Genomic DNA, 19636 nt, shown 5'->3' on the forward strand with positions numbered 1-19636 from the left:
TTTCCACACATATCTCCCTTAAACTTTTCCCCTCTCACCTTGAATTGAGTCCCTTACTCTGGGGAAAAGCTTCTTGCGATCCACCCTGTCTCTACCTCTCATGATTTTGCAGACCTCAATCAAGTCCCCCATTAACCTCCGTCTTTCTAATAAAAATAATCCTAATCTACTCAACCTCTTTTCATAGCTAACACCCTCCATACCAGGCAACATCCTGGTGAACCTCCTATGCACCTTCTCCAAAGTATCCATATCCTTTTGGTAATGTAGGAACCAGAACTGTATGCAGTATTCTAAATTGGCCAAACCAAAGTCTTATACAACTGTAACCTGCCAACTCTTGTTCTCAATACCCTGTCCGATGAAGGAAAGCATGTCGTTTGCCTTCTTGATCACTATCGACGTGCGTTGCCACCTTCAGGGTACGACGGCAGATCTCTCTGTGCATCAATTTTCCCCAAGGCTTTTCCATTTACTGTATCGTTCACTTTTGAATTGGATCTTCCAAAATGCATAACCTCGGGATTTGCCCAAATTGAACTCCATCTGCCATTTCTCTGCCCAACTCTCCAATCTATCTATATTCTGCTGCATTCTCTGACATTCCCCTCCACTATCTGCTACTCCACCAATCTAAGTGCAATCTGCAAACTTGCTAATCAGACCATATATACCTACCTCCAGATCATTTATATTTATCACAAACAACAGTAGTCCCAGCACGGATCCCAGCAGAACATCACTGGTCATAGTTCTCCATTTTGAGAGACTCCCTTTCAATACTTCTGTCTCCTGTTGCCCAACCAGTTCTTTATCCATCTAATTCGTACACCTCGGAGCCCATGCAACTTCACCTTCTCAATCAGCCTACCATGGGGAATCTTATCAAACGCCTTACTGAAAACCATGCATATGACAGCCACAGCCCTTTCCTCATCAATCAACTTTGTCACTGCCTCAAAAGAATTCTATTAAGTTGGTAAGACATGACCTGCCCTGTAAAAAAACGTAGCCTGTCACTGATAAGCCCATTTTCTTCCAAATGGGAATAAATCCTATCCCTCAGTATCTTCTCCAGCAGCTTCCCTATCACTGATGTCATGCTCACTGGTCTATAATTACCTGGATTAGCCCTGCTACCCTTCTTAAACAATGGAGACAACAATAGCGGCACGGTGGCACAGTGGTTAGCACTGCTGCCTCACAGCGCCTGAGACCCGGGTTCAATTCCCGCCTCAGGCAACTGACTGTGTGGAGTTTGTACGTTCTCCCCGTATCTGCGTGGGTTTCCTCCGGGTGCTCTGGTTTCCTCCCACAGTCCAAAGATGTGCAGGTCAGGTGAATTGGCCATGCTAAATTGCCCATAGTGTTAGGTAAGGAGTAAATGTAGGGGTATGGGTGGGTTGCGCTTCGGCGGGTCGGTGTGGATTTGTTGGGCCGAAGGGCCTGTTTCCACACTGTAAGGTAATCTAATAGCCATTTTCCAGTCCTCTGGAACCTCACCCATTTTCAAGGATGCTGCAAAGATATAAGGCCCCAGCTATTTCCTCCCTCGCTTCCCACAGTAAACTGGGATAGATCCCATTCAGACCTGGGGACTTGTCCACCTTAATGCCTTTTAGAATACCCAACACTTCCTCCCTCCTTATGATGACTTGCCCTAGAGTAATTAAACATCTATCCCTAACCTCAACATCCGTCATGTCCCTCTCCTCAGTGAATAACGATGCAAAGTACTCATTCAAAATATCACCCATTTTCTCTGACCCTATGCATAATTTTCCTCCTTTGTCCTTGAGAGGACCAACCCTTTCCCTAGTTACCCTCTAGCTCCTTATATACGAATAAAAGGCTTTGGGATTTTCCTTAACCCTGTTTGCTAAAGATATTTCATGACCTTTTTTAGACCTCTTAATTCCTCGTTTCGTATAACTCTATCGAAAAGCAGTTCAGTGAGTGAAATGAAAAGCTCTAAATGGTAGCCATCCCATCACCACTTCAATACTGGTTACAGTTTTACAGCAGATTATCCCTGTCAGGCTTTTTAACTTGCAGCTCATAAATCTATTTAAAACATTGCTTCTCGCTTTAGCTCCTTATTTGGATTTCCAAAAAGAGAAACATAAAAATAAATCTCACTGAACCCACTAAGCTTACAGCAGCAAGGGGATAGAGAGATGAAAGCAATGTCAAATTTGTCACGTCACATCAGTAATAAGCAAAACGGTACGTTTATTGTGTCAGTCACAGGCACATCAAAACATGCTGAATAAATAAACTGGAGTGTGCGGGTGGTGGTGAAAAATGTGCAAAATACAAACACAACAGTCAAAGGTGACTCTTGAATCAGGATGTTGCTGTGTATGTGCAAGTGAACGTGGGTGTGCCATCTACTCACTTCTGCACTAAGGGCAGGATACACACTTGCACAAAACTCGCAAAAGGCAGTGAACTACTTTCCAAATAATGTTGCACAATTAGGAATAGAAGTGGACAACAAATACTATTCCTTCAACATTTAAGTAAACATAAAAGGAATTCGCAGAACCTCAGTGTCTCCTCTATATAAAGCTTTAATCCCAAGAGGTACTAATGTCACAATTGAGAAATACCAGCTGCCTGTTGGCAACATCTTGAAGGGAAGCCCTTGACTGCAGCTTGGATTCACAGTTGGTTGCCCAGTCCAAATGCCATCCGCTAGCTGTGGGTTTCAAAAACATTACTTTCCTGAGGTAGCAAAGAGGAAACAGATACATTCCGATCGAGACTGACCTCTACAGCTATAATTCTGTCATGGAACATGACAGCCAAAGTCATCAAACTGTCTGGCAACTTGAATTAATGCTTCATTCGCATACAAGAACTCAGATCTGTCAAACACTTAATTACATAAGACTTTTAATTTTTAAAATTTATTTCGAGTTCCCCGAGTGTTTAACAGTTAGGTACGTGCAAACAACTGTCCGAGTAGGTCTACTGCATAAAACAAGAACCAAAATATTAAACAGGTTTTTGGTGATCAAATTCTAGTTTGTTACTCTTAAGTGTTTACCAGCTCTCATGACTGCTAATTAAACTCGATGAGCAGTAAACTGCACGTGTGCTGCTGTAAAACAACTACCCAAAACGAAGAATGATCAAATTGCTTCAGGGTCAAATGAATATCATTTGTAAACTGAACCACAATTCACACCTCAGCGTTGTATTGGATCCTGAGCAGCAAAGGGTCAAATTCTTTTTGTCTGAACGCTCTTCCTGTGATATTGGGGAGGGAGTAGCTTTTCAGGGACTCGGAGTTCATTCTAACTAAATTATTTCTTTGGTGATGCACTCAAGTTCATAAGAACATAAGAAATAGGAGCAGGAGTACAGCTTATGGCCCCTCAGGTATGCCCCAGTGTTCACTATGATCATGATTGATCCACCCTAGGCCTCAAATCCTCAGTCATAAGTTCCCTTATATTTGCACAATTCTACCAGCCTCCTGTTTTCAGTAACTTAACATCGACATCTCTTTGAGGTAGAGGATTCCAGACATTCACTAGCCTCTGGGAAGAAATTCCATTGCATTGGAGTTTTAAAAGTGTGTCCCTCTACCCTGCAACCATGCATCCTTGTTCAAGATTTCTTCACCACTGAAAACATCTTCACAACTGCTGTCAAAGCGCTCAGAACCTTCTTTGTTTGAGTAAGTTCACCCCTCATTCTTCTAAAGTCTGAACTATTTAGTTTTTCTCAATAAGTCAATCCCTTCATCCCAGGTCTAGTGCATCACTTATGGACTCCCTCCAATGGCATGTGATCTTTTCTTAGATATGGGGATCAAAACTGCACACAGTACTCTGGGTCCAGCCTCTGAGTGCAGAACCAGTAAGGCATCCAGAATTTGCAGCAGACTCAGATAAAATTCAGTCTGAAAACATTGTCTTCAGAGAAAGACTGACAAATAAAGGCAAGAGCTGTGCAAAGCAAGCAGAGTACAGACCACATCCAACCAGCATACATTTACAAAACACAAAAGATTACGGTCATTAGACGTGATTAGGCAATTGGACAGCACTTGCTAACCCTTCCTGACTGTTCTAATAGCCAAAGTAACAACCAATTTAAGGTGATCAGTTGAGCTCACACCATAGCTCATTTACATTTAATAGAAAAGGTAAAATGTTCATTCTCTGTGCAAAAAGAATATGCGCAAGCCTTGCATTTTTTCTGAATTACTCATGGTAATACTCATACTATGGTTCCCCATTTATTTTTCCACAACAATGTTGAGAGTCAATCCAAGTCAATTCATCGAGCAATTGGCAACCTTTTCTCCTGGCAGAGCTCTAGGTCTCAAAGCAACATACTGCTGACACTGAAAATCTGAAATATAAAACAGAAAATGCGAACAAGATTCAGCAGTTCAGACTTTATCTGACGACAAGTCATTGACCTGAATCATTTATCGTTTCTTTATCCACAGATGTTGCCTGGCTTGCTGAAGGTTCCCAACATTTTCTATTCTTATCAGGGGAATGAGGTACATAGTTCGAGGGCTGTGCAGAGAGAGAATCAGAGGGCAGAAGGGGGAGAAAGTGGCAATGGATCTTGTCAGATCGAAGACAAACTCAAAACTTTCCAGTGGTTCAGGACCCCAAGAATTTTCAGTGGAAAGCCATATATGAACATTAACATTCCATTTGATTAGCCTGATCTATGCAGTGTTACTGATCATCGAACAGTACAGCAGCAGAAGTGACTGAACACATGGTAACTCAAGGAGACTTCTGTAGCAGAGCGTCCAGTGTCAGGTAAATTCAGATTGACTGAATGGCTTCCCTAATGGCTGCATGTTCGATTTTTCAATCGGGCTCCTTGCCTGGTTTCAACACATTGCAGGATCAGATCAAAAATAAATTTATTGTTTCCACAGAGAGGATCAACTCCTTTTCTGCTATAAAACCAATTGGGAATTAAAAAAATAGAAGTTTGCCTCAGTGATGATATTACTCATCAGTGGGGATGCAACTGAAAAGTTCCAGACATCAAAATATCACCCATAGGAGGTATTTGGATTCTTACAGAAGAAGAATTAAAACAAATCTTCAACATTTTTCACAATTATCAATCTTCCATCCAACTTAAAGATCCAACACAGAAGGGATACACCACAGGACATAAATTAACAGGGTTTGTTTCCCCAAAATAATTGACACATCTGTGCAGAAAGGACATCATCCTAAACAACCTTCCATAGACTGGTGAGGTCACAGCTAATGTCATTCCATCTTAAATACAAAAAGCTGAAAGATTTTACTACCCATTTTACTAAATCTGAGATCTCAATCTCAAATAGCAATAGGGTCAGTGTTCGTTACAATAGCAATTATATTACTCCTCATACTGTAATTCCTGAACATATGCTACCTTGAGTTAAGGATTCCATATTTATTTACAAGGATATCTCTACCCATGCTGAGTCTGAGTTTTCCTGGCTCACAGATTGAGCACATATTTAAAACTGTTCTCCTTCTTCCTTCAGCCCTTGTCCCACAATCCACACTTCTTACAGACTATTTCTCAGTCTTTCATCCACTCCACACCTCTCGCAGCCTCTTCTATCCCAAAAACCCCTCTGGTAACCTCCTCCTCCACTCTGTCCCACTAGCAAGTCTCAGTAGCAAGCACAAGGGAGAAACAGCCAAAGATTGAAAAAAAAGCTCATAGTCACTCTGTCCCTTCCACATACAGGAGCAACAGTAAGAACTTTCTCTAAATCAGAAGAGAGGGGAATCTTTTCTCTTCAAGAAACAAAGTCACACAGGAGAGCAAACTCAGAGGCATCAAGGGCAGAAAGGGAAAATTGGATTATTTTTGGACTATTTTAAGTGTGTTGAATGTTAAATGGAATGTAAATTTAACAGCAAACTTTGGTATCACTTACTTGCTGGCAAAACAAGTCACTCAATAAACAGGAGCTGGAAACAGAGGAAGAAAGATGTTTACAATTCAGACTTGAAAAGCCCAGTTTCAACAAGTGTATGTTGTAGCACTCAAAACTGACACATGTATCAGAAGTGTAGCAGAGCTACTACAAATCTGAAAAGTGAATTTGATTGGTTAAAAAGTAAACATGACACATTTTGCTTTTGTGATTTAGAAGTCGGAAATCGTCATCCTCGTTCCAATTATGTTGATATTCATTTTAACTTTGATCACGTACAAAGATCAAGATTAGGTAGCTGCTAGTAATCCCTTTCAGGAGAGAAATCAAGTGCTGGTCAGCTGGAAGCTAAATCCAAATTCAGATCTCAAGTTCGATTAAAAATTAGACAGACAAGGCATCATGGTGGCAGCAGCAGTGAGTAGGTCATGGGAGGTAGGAGGAAGATGGGGAACAAAGGCACTCAATCAGAAGTGGGTCAAGCAGGGACTGATGATAGTCTGCAGCGCTTGGAGGGGCATTTTTGTTAAACTTGTTTTGCAAAAACATAACTTTTTAGGAGTCACCTCCACGAAGCTGTTACAGGGATACATATAAGACCACACCAACTCTTGGTAAGGTGAACATAACCTGCGACAGACAGACTTGTAAGGGCTAACTTCTGTTTTAGGTGAAGACCTTGGACTGCTAGACTGAACTCTTCACAAGATAGTGTAATGTGTACATGCAAACCACCTGACAGATTCAGGCACCAGTTTTATGCCTGTGAATTGAAATGCGATGCCAATGAATTTCTAGACCTTTGTATTGTGCTGAGATGAAATAAGAGTTAGCAAGCATTTCTTCAGGTGCTGAAGTCTGCAGTAGTGTTTGACTGCACAGTTGAGATTTGAGACTGAGTGACGAGACTTTATGGCAGTAGGGTGGGATGAGAACGACAACACGTGGTAAATTAAGATAAAGCTGGCCTCAAAAGCCCTAGGAAGTAAAGGATTAAGCAGTATTACTTTCTAAGCACAGAGTCACAATTAATCCTTTTATTACTGTCAATTTGGTCCCACACCCACCTCCAAAATTTACAAATTATGAGCAAAATATTCAATTAAAATTCTTTCAAACTCTCACAAATAAAAAAAGGGTTGCACTTCAAAGCACCAACTAAATCAAAACAGTTTTGTTTTAAACTTCTGGCTTCAATTCTTAATGTCTATAAAAAGTCTGACATGGATGAAGTCATTGCACTGCCGAGCCTAATTTAGCTGAATTCCTATGGGACTGGAATTATAACAGTCAGATCGGAAAATACCATCAGACGTTCAAAATCCCACATGGTACTCCAATTTTGTGCCAGTCTTTGCACTGAAATTAAAGAAGAACTTTGATCTCAATGCATTTGCGTGTTTGAGCTACATGGGACATTTTGGCATGATAAAGGCAGCATGGAGATACATATTGTTGCGATTCTCACCTGTAGCCCATTCACCATCAAAGTTGTTACATGAATTGTGAAGGAAATATTGACTCTGATGTGAATCCTCCAAATATGGTTAGGATATTATGCAGCTTCACATGAAAATATGCAGCTTTACATTGCAATTATTGTATTTGGCAATATTCAACTAACTGGCACTTAAGGTGTTGAGTCATATTTATCATTGTGGCTGCACCCCCCTCTCTCTCTCATTTGATATTAGCACAATACACAACAAATAAATTTGGCTTGTTTAACTCCACATGCAACGCATTTTAATTTAGTTCACGGTAATTTAAATAAAAATTTAAAATATATTATACACTCAGTTCTGCTATAATGCGGTAGTTCCATTATCATGCAACCCTGTGTTATAAGAAAATCGTGTAATACCAGTGCCATTTAAACTAATGATGCCAGAACCGCGTTATAACTAACCAATACATGCTTTAAAAATTTGCACTTTGGAAACAGTGTCCCCAATTCGACAATCATGTTATAGCGAATTTGCAATAATGAAAAGCGCGTTATAGGAGAATTTCCTGTATATAGAATGCATAATACTGTGGATTGTGGAAAGCTGAAACAAACACACAGGAACACCACAGGTGTGGCAATGTCTGTGGAGAGAGAAGCAGAGTTAATGCTCAGACTGGTATGGCTCTTTTGTAATCAACATGTGCAGAGATGCAATTACACATCCCTGAAGCAGGTGGAACTTGAAGCCAGGGCTCCCTGTCCAGGGATAGGGACATTGCCATTATGGCACAACAGGACCCTAAAATACGCATCATTAAATTCTCAGTTGGAAGCCAGCAGGCATGGTTAGTATTGAACTGATCATGTTGGCATTCTTAGCACCAGGCATCTGAGCTAATCAAAGGACTGATTAGGGATAGTCACCATGGCTTTGTGCGTGGGAAATCATGTCTCACAAACTTGATTGTGTTTTTTGAAGAAGTAACAAAGACGATTGATGAGGTCAGAGCAGTAGATGTGATCTATATGGACTCCAGTAAGGCGTTCAACATGGGAGACTGGTTAGCAAGGTTAGATCTCACGGAATACAGGGAGAACTAGCCATTTGGATACAGAACTGGCTCAACGGTAGAAAACAGAGGGTGATGGTGGAGGGTTGTTTTTCAGATTGGAGGCCTATGACCAGTGGACTGCCACAAGATCGGTGCTAGATCCTCTACTTTTTGTCATTTACATAAATGATTTGAATGCGAGCATAAGAGGTACAGTTAGTCAGTTTGCAGATGACACCAAAATTGGCGGTGTAGTGGACAGTGAAGAGGGTTACCTCAGAATACAAGAGGATCTGGACCAGATGGGCCAATGGGTTGAGAAGTGGCAGATGGAGTTTAATTCAGATAAAGGCGAGGTGCTGCATTTTGGGAAAACAAATCTTAGCAGGACTTATACACTTAATGATAAGATCCTAGGGAGTGTTTACTGAACAAACACACCTTGGAGTGCAGGTTCACAGCTCCTTGAAAGTGGAGTCACAGGTAGATAGGATTGTGTAGGCGGCGTTTGGTATGCTTTCCTTCATTGGTCGGAGCATTGAGTACAGGAGTTGGGAGGTCATGTTGCGGCTGTGAAGGATATTGGTTAGGCCACTGTTGGAATATTACGTGCAATTCTGGTCTCTTTCCTATCGGAAAGATGTTGTGAAACTTAAAAGGGTTCAGAAAAGGATTTACAAGGATGTTGCTAGGGTTGGAGGATCTGCGCTACAGGGAGAGGCTGAACAGGCTGGGGCTGTTTTCCCTGGAGCGTCGGAGGCTGAGGGGTGACCTTATAGAGGTTTACAAAATTATGAGGGACATGGATAGGATAAATAGACAAAGTCTTTTCCCTGGGGTCGGGGAGTCCAGAACTAGAGAGCATAGGTTTAGTGTGAGAGGGGAAAGATATAAAAGAGACCTAAGGGGCAACTTTTTCACGCAGAGGGTGGTACGTATGTGGAATGAGCTGCCAGAGGATGTGATGGAGGCTGGTACAATTGCAACATTTAAGAGGCATTTGGATGGGTATATGAATAGGAAGGGTTTGGAGGGAAATGGGCCGAGTGCTGGCAGGTGGGACTAGATTGGGTTGGGATAGCTGGTCGGCATGGACAGGTTGGACCGAAGGGTCTATTTCCATGCTGTACATCTCTATGACTCTATAACCAACATCTAGTCTGTTTCCTCTCCAACAATGAACAACAATTTTACCTGCTTGAGAAAAAGCTGCTACTTGGTTAACAAGTGAATTCTGACCATTCAAGGCACTACAATGGAAAACAATTGTCCCCTCTGCTTTTGCTTAATTTCAAAGCAGGCACAAATGTCTGGACATATTCTGTTTGTAAAGAACAGGGACCTGCGTACAAACACGTTTGACTTCTAGCAAGACAACTGAGCTAAACTGATAATCTTAAATTGGTTGCTAGTGCAATTGTGACCCCTCTCAGGATTACAATGCTGCTTCTTCTTACATTGGAAGATATTGTAAAAATGCCATGGCCTGGATAGGTATGAATATATTACATATTACATCTTCTTTTTCAAACTGACACGCTGACTTTTATATGTCATCTGACTTTAGCAACATTGACTCCAGGTAAGATTCAATTTTCAGCAAATAGATGGTTCAACTATGAACAATCTCAGCTATTTGTGAAACGCTCAAATCCTTTCATGAGGATAAACTATACACAATCAGGACAATGATACACCAGCCAAATTGTCTCCCTGTCTCATTTTGGATGGTAGAAACATTCAAAATAAAATGTCAAAGAATAATTTGAATTATATGATTCTCTTAATTGAAGGTGACCATGGATACCTCAAACCTCTCAATTCATGAAAGGCCCTAACACATGATGTGCCTCAGTCCAATTCACCACCTGCTTTGGAAGAAGGCCTTTGGATTCCCCTGGTAAAGACAGCCAAGTTTGTGACTTTATTTTAAAAGTTCCAACAGAAGTTGCTCTGATCCAAAAAGCACCATGAGACCAAGCATTGGAAACAGCATCTGAGGAGCTGATGAACCAGCCTCAAGTCAACTCAGCAGCAAAGTAAAAGCTTGATCGTGTTAGAAGAATTCTGTCCCATCTTGTTCCAACTTTCTAATTTCACCTGATACCTGCCAATTCTACAACAAGAAACTTTGCAGCTTACTGAGAATCCTCAGTAACTTTCCCAATCTACATTCCAATTAAACCATCAATCCTTCTGTGGTCTCAGATGAAAAATGCTACGGCAGAGACGGAAGTCATCACAATATGGAAATATATTGTTTTTTCTCCATCTGTATCTAACCTTTCTGTGTACCAAAACACATATGAGATGTCATGTTACCATCTCTGGGGGTATGTATGTGATAAACAAAATTATCTTCTTTATTGTTCAATTCATAAAACCTGCTGCTTGAAATTACTCAAATTGAGCCTTAAGACCTAGAAAATACACACACCTCACAGACTTTGTTGACCACAGTCAATAATTAAACACAAATTATCTCCATGAGAATCAGTAGCAACTTGCCATGATCAATTACTGTGAGTAATTACTGCAGTGTATATTCCATCTACGTCCAATACATCATTATAGGAAACGTGCATTCAAGCAGTTCATCTTTCTAACTACTGTACTTCAGATAACAAGAGGATTTAGAGATAGCATTAAAAACATTCAAACATAATTCCCTCACTGCTGTTTTCATGTGTAAATCAGTTACATTTTCTGGTCTTCAACACTCCCTGATGTACTCCTCTTTCCAAAGATGGGAGGTAACATGAATTTATTTCTGAGAGAAGGTTAAAGAGATCCAAAACAAAATTCTGAAAACTTGACTGTAAAGCAATTAAACTAGCAATGACAGTACATTTTAAACTAGGCTTTCACTGCAATCTGGCACAGCAGTATACGTATTGGCTGTCACATAGGGACTTTGCTTTTTAGATAAACGTAAAACATTTCAGAACAATCATAGAGTCATAGAGTCTAAGAGTCATAGAGATGTACAGCATGGAAACAGACCCTTCGGTCCAACCTGTCCATGCTGACCAGAGATCCCAAACCAATGTAGTCCCACCTGCCAGCATCCGGCCCATATCCCTCCAAACCCTCCCTATTCATATACCCAGTGGGTAAGTGTGGGATTTGATAGGAAGGCACATCAGTGATCGCAGGGTTTGTTGAGTGGATGGGATTTGGTATCAGTCAGTGTTTCAGATGGTTTCAGGTTTATGTAGGGTCAATGAATCACAGATATTCATGTGATTCTGCAAATCAAAATCTAGCCTTAAGATTATCTGCAAAAAAAACCTTGCTATTATGATTGCTTTAATGGATATTGAATAGTCAGTCATTCTCAAACTAGGGTTTTTAAGAGACTTTCCCAGATGTCCAGAAAATAATATGATACTGCTTAATGAGAAGGGTTTGAAAAGTAGGCAAACACTCAGGGTGGTGTCTGGAGTTCAGGGAGCCCATGATCAGGAGTAAACAAATGAATGGGAGTCAACGGTAGGAAAGGTGCAACCGACACATGCAATTCTGCCTCACCTAGGACTGGAAAGCACTTTAGTAAACAGACTGGATTCCCTCAACACTCATTTCATTAACTCCTGCAAGTAAACTGTTGATTTCTTAAAACATTATCAGATATCGTTATGGGAGCACTTTCATTTTAGCAGTATCCTTTGGAATATATAAATGTACATTTGAAAAGGAAAAAGTGAAAGTCGCTATAGTCCCAGAGAAGCGTGAGTCTACTTGCCTCAGGTGAGGGGCTAAAGTGAAGAGCCTTTATGGTGAGGATTAAGGAATTCAGTCTGTGCTGATGGCTTCACTCTGCAACACAAAGCAGCCATGCGGTCAACAGAACTAAACAACCCCCTTTATACAAAAGGGCCACACTGCAAGCCCAACTCACAAGTGAGTAAGATGATGTAAGGGTTTCAGTGCCAACCTTGTATAAATTTAAACAAAGCTATATGGTTAACCATCTGTCATTCCTAACTGGTGAATTCCTTATGGCAACATCTCCACCAGTGTCCTATTGCCCATCAATTACCACTCTCCTGTTATATAGTATTAATGCTTTTTTTCCTTGTACATTGAGAGTCACATGAATTATCCAAATTAGCACAAAAACAATAAACTTCAACAATTATAGATTCATAGAATCAAACAGAATGGAAACAGAGCAGTTCATTCCTCTTAGGACCCACCTCCTGTGTGAAAAGGTTGCCCCTCAGCTCCCTTTTCAATCTTTCTCCTCCTCCACCTCAAAAATATGCCCCCTAGTTTTAAACTGCTCCACCCTCAGGAAAAGACCTTTGCTGTGCACCTTCTCTATGCCCCTCAGGATTTTATAAACCTCTCCATAAGGTCACCCTCAACTTCCTACGCTCCAGGGAAAAAAAATTCATATTACCCAGCCTCGGCAATATCCTAGTAAATCTTTTCTTGAACCCTCTCCAATTTAATAATATCATCCTTCTTATAGCAGGGCAACCAGAACTCTACACAGTACTCCAAAAGAGGTGTCACCAATGTCCTGTACAACCTAAATGTGATATCCAACTCCTAAACTCAATCGTGTAAGCAATGAAGGAAAACGTGCTAAACAACTTCTTAACCACCCTGTCTACCTGTGAGCTCTTTCAGCAATACTCATGTACTTTCTGTTTGGTAGTAAAGATAATATCAGGAATATTAGCATGAAGACAGCCACAATTATTAATCCATTTGACAAGGGGTCCTTCAACAAGTGACCTCAAGAACCACTGATTACAAACATATATAAGGAAACAAGAAAATGCACTCAGTTTCAGGGCAACTGGCTGCCTCATATTTTAAGTGATTGCCCCTCATTTTGATTGTTTGCCCAGGATGCCTTTTCTCCCCTGTTTCTAGGCCATCCTGTGGGACACTGAGTCTGGGCATCTCAGTTGAGTGATTTCAGCAGGACTACAAGTCACAGAGTCAGCCAACTGAAAGATGATAATCTGGTGAGACACCAGCACCATCCTCCCATCCTCCGCTGTTATGGTCATCAGCAACCACCCCTCAACCACTCAGTTGGGTTACTTGTATCCTACTTGTCCTGCCCCTAGGGTTGAAACGTCCTTTATTCTATTTCACAAATATTAGTCACCCTGCTCAGCTCCTCATAGAAACATATAAATTAGCAGCAAAAGTAGACCATGTGCCACTCAAGCCTGCTACGCCAATGAATAAGACCACGGGTTGATTACTCCACAATCCTGCCTAGCCATGATGACCTTTCACATACCTAGACTATCAAGTTTATCATCTATCTACCTGCCTCTAACTTAAGAATAATCAAAAGACTCTGCTTCCAATGCCTTTAGCAGAAATGTTCCAAACACTCAAGGTCCTCCCCAACGATAGTAATTCTCCTCATCCATGTCTTCAATAGGTGATCTTTTATTTTCAGCAGTGACCCTCGTTCTAGATTCTCCAACAAGGGGAAACATTCTTTCCAACATCCACCCTGTCAAAACCTCTTGGGATCATGTATGTTTCAATCAAGTCATCTCTTCTGCTTCTCAACTACAGCAGATGTAAGATTAGCCTGACAACCTCCCCATTTATTAAGATAAAACTGCAGACAAGTGAGAAAGAAATTTTGCTGAAAATCTGAAAGAAAATCCCAGACACAACAACAAACAGGCTCTGGGTTGTGTGTAAGATTTTCACCTCCTGGACAAACATTTCAAGTTCTGCTGACTATTTACGCAAGATTTTTTTCTTACGAGTCTCGAGTTCACTTTTTATCAACTAGAATTGACTCAACTACTTGCCCTGAAGTGGTGAACCGCATTTATTTTCTTTATAACCTTCTTGGTCGATGATCCCACCTTCCTCAATATACTTGAATACATGTGGTTGTGCTGCTCTCCACCCACAGATAATTATGTAAAACTGTTTTAATCACTTACAGCATATATAAATGGCAACAATAATGTAAATGAAACATACAGGAAAATTTTGCAATCATTCTGCAGAACACGAAGCAAAATACTGCACATGAAAGGGAACAGAAGAGGTATTAGGGACGTGGAGAACCAAAGACATATCTCAGAGGAGATGTTGACTGGAGTCTAAGCGTTTCTCCACAGGGAAAAGGGAACATTAGAAGGAATATCAATATCAGGCAGCTCAAAGATACCTCTTGGTAAGTGCAATGCACATGGTAACCTGAGACAGGTCCTCCAGCCACACTTTCTAGCACAGGCAAGAGAAGGCCGAGAGAGAACACAGAAAACAAATTAAACATTAAAAGGACAACATAGTCAGAAAAAATGAAGAAAGCTGAATCAATAAATGGACAGGAGTTATCAGACCACTGGAAAAAAAACAGTAGAACCAAAATAAAATCTTTAATTCCTTATTTACTTAATTCAATTACAAGATGTGCTGGCAGTAACACTATACTGATATAAGTGGTTCTTATGTTGCTTAGGTGATCATTATATTATTTGCATTTTTGGACAATGCGTTCCAGAGACTGTTTTATTATGAAAAGCATCACAATCGTGTACCACCCTATATTTTCCAAAGTTACAACTTAAGATGATGGTTTATTCAGTCAAGCTAAGGATTAGAGAAAATACACTTTGCAAGTGATTGTGCTCATGCAATAATGAAATGCATCTTCTTTTCTAAGCAGAAACAAAAGGTAACGGTGCAGACACTGAAAACTATTTTGAGACAATTCTAGCTCCATAAAGTGTGCTTAAAGATAGGCCTTCCACCTTTTCATACTTGTGCTTCTCCGTTTCACCCTCTGTCCATGGGGACAAGATTAAACTGTAAATGACAGTCTCCTGTCTATTCCATTATGGCTTAATTAATAAGTAATGCCTATAAGGTCTGGATGGAGGTGTTCTCCTCAGTCATGTATGAACTGTTATCGATTTCACTATATAAAATATTGCAGCAAAGCCTGAAATGTACATATTAGGTTTATAGCATTCTGGCATAAATAGCTATTCAACAGTGAGACTTTGAACAGTCACCACAGTTCTGAGCGAGTGAAAGTTCAAGATCGCAAATATATAGTGTCTGGGATAACATCAGGCCTTGACAATGATAAAGAAAATAAATGAATTTCTAGGAATTTCTTTCTAATTAAAATGTCATTACAATACCCTTCAACTCTAATTGAAAACCAGAACACTTAATGCTGGAAGTCTAAAATATAAACAGAAAATGCTGTAAATACTCAACAGATACAGCTACATACACAATGAAAGAACATAGCTAATGGTCAGGTGAAAGGTTATCCAACTGACATATCAATACCTTTCAACCCCACCTATTTTTGATACATTATACAAAAGGTTGTGTGGCTGACTGAATACACACTATCTATAATGTGGTTATAAAGAATGCACTGATTCATTGGATTGAAGTCCCAACAATAACTGAAGATCAGAAACACCTAGTGGTCTCAAATCTATGTTAATTCTAAACCTCTGAAAACGTTCAGTCGCACTGAACTCCAGACATAGTCACTAGGACCACAGATCCTTCACACTTTCAGATGGGCTCTTGACGATTGCGATATTGGTGAAATCTTTCTACATGAAAGGGATAAAGATGCTGAAGTACTGCAAACAATAACCACATAACTGAGAAGCTGTGTCGTAGCTTTCAAAAGACCCAAGCAAACTAAGTGAACCCAAGTGCAGAGAGCATTTTTGATTTTTCCACATGCTGCACTAATGGAAGACAGTTTCAAATATTGACTGAAAACATCTATTTTGACATATTACTGTTACTAATGGATCCTATATCTCGATGCAAGCTGAGGCATCAGTTAAAGACCTAAAGTCAGGAAACCACATTGTGCTCCTTTTACCTAATTATGTTGCAAAGTCCTTCAAATTGAACAAAGAGAATGGCAACAGCCAATCTTAAAGGCACTCAAAGTCAGAATTAGTTTTTTTGCAGAAAATATCACTCACAACATTATAGAGACCATCTCTCTCAAATTTCCTGAGGAAAATATCTTTGTATACATACATCCAAGCACACCTTGTCTCGATGGAATGACACATACCCAACTATAGTTTACCCACTCACATCACTGCTTACTTGCAATGGACACATAGCTACTGTAGTCAATATACACACAGACAGAAAGCTAGCTGTTCATCTGTGTGCACATATTAAACAGCAAGCCCAAATCCCAAATTTCTGGAGAGCAACATCATTTTATCCCAAGATATTTAGTGGAAGTAGTCTTTGTGCTTAAATGATCAGAGAAGTCATGAAAAACTCCCTACCAAATATCAGATTTTAACTGATTTATAACTGCCATGACATCTCAATTAACATATAATCCTGGTTGTCTGCTACTGGTATGAAATAATCTCTGATTATCATGATACAATCTCAATAAATCTTAACAGCATTGACCAAAGTAATTACTATATTGGCCTCTTGCACCACTGTTTGCAGAAGTCAAACTGATTTTCATTCCTCCACAGTAATGCTGCATTTTCTTTTTAAAATGTACTAAATCCCATTACTTATTTGACGTATAATGAAAACCTATTATCTTAAAAAATATATAAAGCCCTCAAAAATAACAGGGGCATCAGGTTCATCCAGAACTACTTTACAAATTGCTATTAAAATAATCAATTTGTTAGCAAACATAATAATAGAGCACTTCATATCAAACCAAACAGTACTGCAAAAATTCCACTGTTACCTAACAAACATGATCTGTAGTTGTACTTATTCACAGTCAAGGAGGAAGACCCTTTAAAAAAGATACAAACTTGACTCTTCACTGCTGTTTGTATTCACGGGTTAGTCATCCAGGCAACAGTCAATCTCAAATAAAATGCTGTACTTTTACAGCTGAGCTAAATCGTGTGAAATGCTGCTGTTCTATTATTTTACAAAGCCAGAAACCTGCAGTCCGTCACTCCTTGATTATCTGATAATAGCAAGTAAACATTTGATTTCACTTAAGTTACATTGAAGTTACATTGAAGCCTTGACTCAGTTTTGTGATCAACACTCAAAAACTCCAGGTTGGCAGTCCAAGGTAGCTGAATTTGAGCAATGGCTAAAATAATTTTAGGAACTCAGGTTTATTGTGATTGGATCACTGCCACCATGTGACACATGTCTAACACTCTGTGGTAACCACCAGGACTCTAGATATTGCGCCCACATGCTCTAAATTAATCACCTACCTGGTTTGGGTCAGTGGCTCTGAAAACATGGCAAGCCATCTCCGACTCTGGGTTGTCAGGTTGGGTCCTGATCAGATAGGCGAAGTAGGTGAGGTCATGGCTGTTGTGGATGAACCTAGTGACATGCTGTGCCTTATGCTCAAAGATGAAGACGGAGGGGTTGCTGCTGGTGGCTTTGGGCACACACCTGATGAGAGGTGGTACCAGGCTGAGCTGAACCTCGCGTGCAGCCAGGGATGACCCTAGCTCCTGTTTCTCACAGCGCCTGCGGATCTCAGCCATGAGCCAGGGCAACATGGGCAGCGTGGTCCTGCGGTCCAAGGTGGAGCAGCCCATGTACCATAAGGTGAACTGCTTCTCGGGTTTGCTCTTTTCCTCGGGCTGGCCTTGGCTGTTGCCGCTGTCCTCCTCCATGCTTGGGCTTCACTGACAAGGGGGGGTCCTGGAAGATGCTGCTTATTCCTTTCCCTTGTTCCTTGCACTGGGTTTCAGTTAGTGCTTCAGCTGCTCCAGACCAACGTGAGAGGACCTCGACACCAACAGGCTCCCGGCTCGCCGGGCCACTTGCTCTGAAATGCGGGCAAGTTCGGTGACTCGTCCAGGGGACAACAAGCCAAGTCCAAGCTGCTGTCGGGTACAGCCGGTCAACACGCAGGGATGCGGCTTCCTGCCAATCCTTATCAATATTTGCTATCTCAGCACTTCACGCATTATTGTTTCCGATTACATAAGGATCCGCAAACGTCAATAGCCTTGTCGAATCTTGACCCGATTAACAATTTGCCTTCCGCAGAGGAGAAGTCCCAGCCTCCAGAATGCCTCCTGCAGGGGTTTGAGATTTACCACAGCAGAGTTTGGGGAGAGAGAGAGCAGAGGGGATCCTGCCGGCAGCTAGTTCACTGAGCATTTAAGCAGATGGTGTCTGCCGTCCTATTTTCTGCTTTCAAAAGGGACGGGGGTAAACAAGAATAATTATTTTTACAAAGACAAACAGGCGGCACATGCACTCAGATCATGGCCTTCTTTGCAACACAAATAAACTCTCTCTTTCTCTCTCTGGTTAAGGAGAGTCCTCCTATGCCTGAGCGCTGGGGAGGAGATGCAGATCCCTGCAGGAGCACAGGGTTAGAGTGTGTTCCTCGATCCCCAGCGCCCTGCGAGTCACCGCAGCGCCCTGCACTTGGCTGCGCCTTGCTCCTATGTCCCGGGGCTGTTGCCGTCTTATCCCCAAGTGAAAAGGAGCAGGAGCAGGAGGAGGAGAAAAGGGCTTTTGTTTCACGTTGACTGGGAAGTGGCCACGTGAGCGGGAGGGGAGGGACGAGGGAGGGATTAAAACGAAAGTGACAAAACAACACTACTGACTAGACAGGCAGGTAAGGTAGGTCAAAGGTAGGTCTGCTGTGCTTTGGTCATTGTACACCAACATCCAACTGGAAAATGACAGTGCCTAAAGATCTTGGACAAGTCTGCATTCACTAGCAATGAGATAATGGTTTTACTTTTTTAATCACAAGGAGCAGCGAACGCTTGCTTCAATTGTTCAGGAACTGAGTTAAATCGAAGCTCTACTACCTGTAGTTTTCCTGATCACAGGACGGACACCCAGAGGGAGGGCAACCAAGGTTCATCAGACACGGATGGCAGGCCTGCTCCACTTCTCAAAGAAAGTGAGGACTGCAGATGCTGGAGATCAGAGCTGGAAATGTGTTGCTGGAAAAGCGCAGCAGGTCAGGCAGCATCCAAGGAACAGGAGAATCGACGTTTCGGGCATAAGCCCTTCTTCAGGAAGATAAATTCACAAGATAAATTCCAGCTACCTACTATAAAATATTACCTAGTAACACTTGTTTGTTTGTACTGTGAGCCCTTCTTCAGGAATCCACTTCTCAATCAACCAGTAGCACACAGGGTGGGATAAATGTCATATGCTCCTCCTTATTAAAAGTAAGCAATGCCTGGTCATTATTGCTGGCTGTGAGCAAACTGGCTGGTG

At 41.2% G+C, this 19636-nt stretch overlaps 1 protein-coding gene across 2 annotated transcripts in view; it reads right to left on the minus strand.

Annotated features, from left to right (window-relative positions):
* Positions 1-18878, minus strand: part of tbc1d4 (TBC1 domain family, member 4) — a 288880-nt gene extending 270002 nt beyond the window's left edge. The window contains exon 1 of one of the 2 annotated variants that reach the window (XM_043691388.2): positions 17644-18878. In XM_043691388.2, coding sequence (XP_043547323.2) covers positions 17644-18057 — 414 coding nt within the window. In that variant the 5' untranslated portion in view covers positions 18058-18878. The remainder of the gene's footprint in view (positions 1-17643) is intronic. The other variant, XM_043691389.2, reaches the window with a different exon arrangement.
* Between the last annotated feature and the right edge of the window lie 758 nt (positions 18879-19636).

Source organism: Chiloscyllium plagiosum, unplaced genomic scaffold, assembly GCF_037043375.1.
Source record: "Chiloscyllium plagiosum isolate Xiang-an unplaced genomic scaffold, Cpla_swu_hap1 HiC_scaffold_6, whole genome shotgun sequence".
NCBI classification, from domain to species: Eukaryota; Metazoa; Chordata; class Chondrichthyes; order Orectolobiformes; family Hemiscylliidae; genus Chiloscyllium; species Chiloscyllium plagiosum.